The 6,889-nt window shown below is 34.7% G+C and overlaps 1 protein-coding gene across 4 annotated transcripts; it reads left to right on the top strand.

Annotated features, from left to right (window-relative positions):
* The first annotated feature begins 2,234 nt into the window (after positions 1-2,234).
* On the top strand, positions 2,235-5,648 carry LOC142527029 (uncharacterized). Of its 4 annotated transcripts, XM_075631736.1 has the most exons (4): positions 2,235-2,332; positions 3,302-3,357; positions 3,474-3,699; positions 4,485-5,648. In XM_075631736.1, the coding sequence occupies exon 4, from the start codon at positions 4,943-4,945 to the stop codon at positions 5,489-5,491; it is 549 nt and encodes a 182-aa protein (XP_075487851.1). In that variant the 5' UTR covers positions 2,235-2,332; positions 3,302-3,357; positions 3,474-3,699; positions 4,485-4,942; the 3' UTR covers positions 5,492-5,648. The 4 variants fall into 4 exon arrangements, 3 of the variants coding, with proteins under 3 accessions (XP_075487851.1, XP_075487849.1, XP_075487850.1); XM_075631734.1 differs by lacking the exons at positions 3,302-3,357; positions 3,474-3,699; XM_075631735.1 differs by lacking the exons at positions 3,302-3,357; positions 3,474-3,699 and having other exon boundaries at positions 4,474-5,648.
* Positions 5,649-6,889: the final 1,241 nt, after the last annotated feature.

The raw sequence follows: 6,889 nt of genomic DNA, 5'->3' as shown, positions 1-6,889 counted from the left end.
TAAGTGGCAACAAATGCATTTTAGACAAGGACATATGTCATATTATTTGATGTGTAGTAACAGAAGTACAAGAAATGAAAGTATCACACTATGATATACTAGTGCTTGTATAATGTGCAACTTGAATGGGAGATAGCTTGGATAGTGCTATAAACATGTAATAAAGTCCATTTCATTCCCTACCAATCCAAATTATCCTCCCACTTTTGTGGTCTAAAATGTACAAAAACAGAGATAAAATGTGGCATAACAATTATGGGATTTTAGTGAATTTAGAAATGAAAAGGAGGTTGAATTGAAAGTTGGAAACATATAGCATATTGTGGATGAAAACATTGTCTGAATTAGCCATAGAACCTTTATTACTTAGTGTGATTTGATTACGATTTGGCAACCTTACGGAACTAGGGGAAAGGCACAAAGACTTAGCACCATGCAACAATGAATAATTACAAGTCACGTGCTCATTGGCCCTGGTGTCAATGATCCAATCTGTAGAAGTGCACTCAGAGAAATGCCCACCCATGTTTATAACATCGGTGTTTGATAAATGCAGAGTGGTGCCTTCTAGTAGCAACAATATTTCAACATATTGAGCTGGTGTAAAGCTAGATCCAGCCCCTGCACTGGTCATTGATGGTGGTTCATTGTCTCCTCCATCAACATTATGAATCATAGTGCCCATCTTGGACTGGTCAAACTCGTGACTAGGGTGTTTAAAATTTCCTTTACCCTGATGTGGTTTGTGCAATTTGTGCCCTGGTGGATAACCTACTAACTTAAAACATTTAGCATTAATATGTCCATTACATCCACAATTCGAACATATAAGTATATTCATCCTTCACTCATCAACCCGTCCTTGTCTTGAGTAGAAGACTGAAGCAGGTTTATCAACAGAGAACAACAATCGATGAGATTCCTCTTGAGAAAGCAAAGAAAATTCCTGACCAGCTGTTGGCAGATGCATCATCAACAAATCTGGCTTTAATATGCATATAACTATCATTAAGCTCCATCAAAAACTGCAACAAATGTTGTTGATCATGCTCAATATACTTTTGACGTAGCACATTCAAATGAAAATAAGGTTACCGAAGAACTATACTCATCTCACAACTATTTCAACTTACAAAAGTATACCGAAATTGTTGTTTCTTTGAGTTAATCTCCCAAGATCTCGGTGAAGTGAAAAAATTCTCGAGCTATTTACTTTATCAAACCGATCCATCAAATCTGACCAAACCTCGGAAGCATCGCTAGAATTTACAATTCCACCATATATGTCTTTCGAAACATAGTTCATGATCCAAGACAACACCAAAACATTACATATTTCTCAATTATTAAAAATTACATTTCTTACAGCAGGACACTTATATGTTCCATCAATAAATGCTATCTTATTCTTAGCACAAAGGGTAATTAACATGGAACGGCTCCAAACGCCATAATTCTCAACTCCTATCAATTGTTAACTAACAATGGTCATACATGGAGTATACGAAGGATGCCAAAATATTGGATCATTGAAATTATTGTTATTTGCCACGAATCTATTGTTGTTTGCCATGAATATATCGAATTGTAGCTGGAAATCAAACAATTGTAGAGGGAAAAAAAGGAAACACTCAATGACCTCAACTGATTGAGTGCAAAATCAGCTGTGATAAATCTCGATATATTGAATTGAATTATGGAATGTTTGTAGAAGCACCATTACATATGAGTCCAAAAATGTTGAAGCAAATATGTGACTCTTCTATACATTAACTAATTACTAACATATACTAACAATATCTTCTATCAGAGTTGAATTTTTTGGTCAATGTAAAAAGATTAATTAATTTTTTTATGATTCAATAAAGTTTCCAATGGGTTAAAAAGATAGAAGAAATTCCAAAACAGTCCAAATAACTTTAGATGAATTTTACAATTTCACTTTTTTTTGTTTGTTTGTGGAGTTAAATGAATCCATTTAGGGCATGTTTGGTATGAATGATTGGAGCAAGATTATGGTTTAATCACATGTTTGTCTGGTTTTTGGGAGAGAGACAGATAACAATGGGCCCTTCGAAAAATCTCTGTAGATTGGGGAAAATCCATTCCTTAGAGGCCCAAGTATTATTAATCTCAATTTGTACAATTAATATGACAGAACATTAAAATTACCTTAATAACCTTTTCCCTACCAATAAAACTCATCTCTTCTCATTTTTCAATACAGCCAACCCCAAAAAAAATGAAACAGGGAAGAAATTGTGTCCAAGATTTGCGATTCGCGATTCGGTCATCGGTGTGCAACTGAGATCTGATCTTATATTTGTTGAAGGTAAAAATCAGTTTCTTCGCCATCAGTTTTGTCTTGGTCGTGAAAAACATATTTGTTAATTTCATTATATTGACTATTTTTGGTGTGAATGTCTTCGTTATTGCCTTGAAATTTAGTTTCATGTACTGTACTTGATTCAAATACTATTATATGCATATTTTTTTTGAAATTTTTTTTGAGATGCATAGTACTTGCTTAAATAAATACTATCGATAAACAAATGCCTTGAAACAAAATGTGTTCTTTTCACGTTCCTTGAGGGCTTATATTCAATCATCAAGATGGGAAATTGTGATATGATTTGAGTCATTTTCTGTATTTATGATGATTTAACCGTAATCCAAGAAAGAAATGTTGTTTTTGTCATGTGAAATCTAAAATTTCAGACCAAGAACACCATGTTGTTTCTGTGACTGAATTAACATTTTCTACTGCATTTTACTCTTATATTGTTGTACTAAAGCTTAATTTGTTGTCATTTCTTGAGATAAGATAGCAAGATGGACGTTAGACGTAGAAACTTTATGTTTTTTGTGTTGCTGCATCAAATGTTGTGCCGCTCTTTTCTACTTTTTTATATCTTTTAATATGACATCGGAATGGATTACTCGCAAAACAACGTCGTGAACCTCGTATAAAACCAGGCTCGTACACCATGACAACACGAATTAATGTACAATTGAGCCATTTGCATAGGATTATCGAATTAGGTGATGTTCAATGTGTCGTAAACTTGAGAATGAATCGGCAAGCATTTCCCGATTGTGTTACTTGGTCAGTACCATTGGAGGGTTGGTAGAATCGAGATACGTACGAATTGAGGAGAAGGTGGCCATGTTTCTGTCTATCTTGGGTCATCATAATAAAAATCGAGTGATTGGTCATGATTATTGGCGTAGTGGACATACCATCAGCACACATTTCCACGAAGTTATGCTATCTATTCTCAAATTACATCGATATTGCTAGTGAAGCCTATCCATGTGGATGATAATTGCAGTAACGAAAGTTGAAAATGGTTCAAGGTAATATATCGATTCATTAATTTGTTTAACGAAAAATATGATCTTTTGTTGTTAGTTTATTTTTCGTTCTATTACAGTTGACATAAAAATAAAATTTGAATTTTAATTTGTTTTAGGGGTGTCTTGGTGCTTTGGATGGAACATTTATCACTGTACATGTACCAACAAGAGATAGGGCCAAGTACCGAACTAGAAAAGGTAATATTGCGGTTAATGTTTTGGGGGTTTGCGATCGCAATATGAACTTTATTTATGCGCTTACTGGGTGGGAGGGATCCGCAGCAGATGCTAGAGTTCTAAGAGATGCATTGACTCGCGATGATTCACTGAAAGTTCCCAGAGGTGATATAATCCCTATTTTTTTCCTTTTGAGTTGCATTAGAATAATAAAAAAATTAGAACTAGGTTTCATAAATATTTGAACCATAATATGCCCTTGTAACGGAGGTTGTTATTACCTATGTGACAATGGGTACGCAAATGTCGACGGATTCTTAACTCCGTACAGGTGAGTAAGATATCATAGGGATTCTTGGGGAAACCGTGCATTCGGACAACAAAATTACAAGGAGATTTTCAATTGGAGGCATTCTCAAGCTCGCAACGTTATTGAAAGGGCGTTTGGGTTGTTGAAAAAGAGATGAGCTATCCTTCGTAGTCCATCATTATGCACGATCAAAACACAAAACAGAATCATAATGGCTTGCATTCTATTACACAACTTCATTCGTTCACATATGTCAACTGATCCAATGGAAGAAGTCGATGAAGATGTTGGTAGTCCAGGTCATGACGCCGATGATGATTTCATTACTAGTTTTGAGTCCTCCGGTGAATGGGATACTTGGAAAGAGAACTTTGCATTGTCAATGTGGAGCCACTAATAATAATTAATGGAATGTTGTATTTCAAACCTTAGTGATATTACTCTGCAAGACATATATTACTGTCTTTTGTGGATTCTTTTGTTACGCGCTTTAATTTGTGATTGAAATTTATTTCACATTATGTATTTATGCATCTAATACACAATAATTTTGTTATTATGTTTCTTTTAAATTCGTATGTCATGTGCTGATTTATTTTTAACACGGTTGACATAGCTCTTTTTCTTAGCACATGTTTAGGTTATGGACAGTGGCGCAACTTCGGGGAGTGTGGTTGGGAAAGGAATCAAAGCTGACAAAACGCGACGTACTTGGAGCGCACATGAATAAGAAGTTTTAATTGAAGCCCTAAAAGACGTTATCAGTAAGGGATGGAAAAGTGAGAATGAATTCAAAGCTGGGTACTTAACTTTATTGGAGAATTCTATGCGTGCAGCACTTCTAGGGACAAACTTACGTGGAAACCCACATATTAACTCAAAAATACATGTGTGGAAAAAAACACATGGTATTTTATTGACTATATTAAGCAAAAGTGGAGTTGGGTGGAATGATACTGACAAAACCATTGAAGCTACGGACGAGACATGGGAAGCAATAATTAAGATATTTTTTTATAGTCAAATTCATTGATTTTAACAGTACCATGTATTTCATTTCGCCTTTAACTCTTGTAGGCAGACCCAAGCGCACGACCCATGAGATTGAAGCAGTGGAATCAATACCATGATTGGTGTGAAAATTTTGGAAATGACCGAGCAACAGGTGAACAAGCAGAGACCTTCGCAGCAGCTGTCCACGATGTCCTCAACATGAATTATGAGGTAATTCATGACACAGTTGCGATCACAAACGATATATTTAATGCTGGTGAAGAAGCTGACGAGTCAATATTTGTAACACACACCCCTTCATCGAAACCAAGTGTAGTTGTCACATCCAAGAATAAGAAACGTAAGCAAGTGAATGACGATGACAACACTATAGTTGAAGCCATCAACCATCTAGCTGACATAACAAAAGACACAATGAAAGATTTGATCAAACAGTTAGCAACGGAGGAGAATATAGCCAATGCTGACGAGAATGTGTTGGATACGTTGCAGGGGATACCAGAGCTTGCAGAGGACGAGAAAGTACATGTTGCTGAGTTGTTGGTTGACAACCATGCCAAGTTGTCACTGTTCTTGTGCCTTGGTGACAAAGGCAAGCTAAGTTTAGCAAAGAGGCTTCTGGATGGAGATTAATGGATTGGATTGGTGAAACTGTATTTCGTTGGTAAGATGTCTTTTTGAAACTTTGGTATCTTTTTGGTTGGTATGCCTAACCAACAGGCTAGTGTAATTGTTTAGATGCCTTTTTGGATTCTTTATGTATGTAAGGCAAGATGTATTTTGATCTTTAGTATTTATTTTTGTTGAATGCTATGGTATAATTACTACTATGATAATTTTGGTAATTGTTGATATTAGTTGGATATGTTTTGGGTTTGTAGGTGATGAATCGTCATATAAGAACTATGATGAAAGTTATATATGTCATGTTATTTAAATTTATCACTTTATATCATTTTGAGATTCTAATGTTGATGAATCGTGTATGTAAATTAGCTTCATTTTGTGCAATATAATGAGCTTATGCAAACATAAGTTTTTTTTCCAGCACAAAAAATTTAGTCTGTACTCATTTAAATGTTTGCATTTGTTATGGCATTCTAACAACTGATGTTTGTACAAGTAAAATATGTAGAACAATTTTTATCTTAAAATTTATTGTCGTATACAAATTTTTGAATTTTTTAATATGACTTGTCTAAATAATTGAGTAATGTTTGTATTGAAATCTTTTATATTTAGGCAATGTTGATTCATATTTTGCAAAACACATTACGTAATCACATATAAGAACCATTTAATTAAGCTACAGAATAGATAGCAGAGAAAATACATATTCTATTAGTATTGCCCACTAGAGGATCCACTACAAATATATAGCCTAATACAACAGACAAAAGCTTCAAAAGGGTGGCAAACAAGACTTCAAAACATAGGCACCACATCAAACTATTCATCCACTAGATTCATCCGATGTGTTAATTACTATAAACGACGGTGGGTCGTCGTAGATTAATTTGCGCTTCTTCTTTCCGGCTTTGATACCTACACATGTACAATTGTTGTTGGTTTTCGTAGGCTCCGCAGGTGCTTGGGTGTTTGCCAACTTCATTTTATTGTGACAGTTTGTGTTCAATGTAGTTGGAGATAATTCTTCCACAGCTTTACTCTTTTTTGATGCTTTGACAGGTTGTAAGTGGACATTGCTCTCTTCATCCGAGCATAAATCTATAACTGGCAATTTTTATTTGCTTGTTACAGTATCTTCAGAACCTAATTTGCAACTTACAGACATTTTGTTTTGAGGTAAATATCATATGACTTGAGGAAGAGGAATGAAAGAATACAAACAAGGTGCACAAAGATTAGATGTGCCATTTAAAGAGAGATTTTGCATTTAACAAGAACAACCACTACCATTAATAACATGTCTTTCAAACATTTAATATTGATATTTTGGACGTTGTAGGTAATATAGGTCAAAATCTAAACACAATGAAAGATGAGAATTATTAAATATGATGGTGGAAG

The sequence above is a fragment of the Primulina tabacum genome, chromosome 15 (genome assembly GCF_025594145.1).
Source record: "Primulina tabacum isolate GXHZ01 chromosome 15, ASM2559414v2, whole genome shotgun sequence".
NCBI classification, from domain to species: Eukaryota; Viridiplantae; Streptophyta; class Magnoliopsida; order Lamiales; family Gesneriaceae; genus Primulina; species Primulina tabacum.
This window is presented reverse-complemented; position numbering and strand designations above follow the sequence as displayed.

What these genes read in the sequence shown, in the direction of transcription:
- LOC142527029 (XM_075631734.1), top strand. Translation starts at nt 4,943, where the DNA reads ATGAGATTGAAGCAGTGGAATCAATACCATGATTGGTGTGAAAATTTT.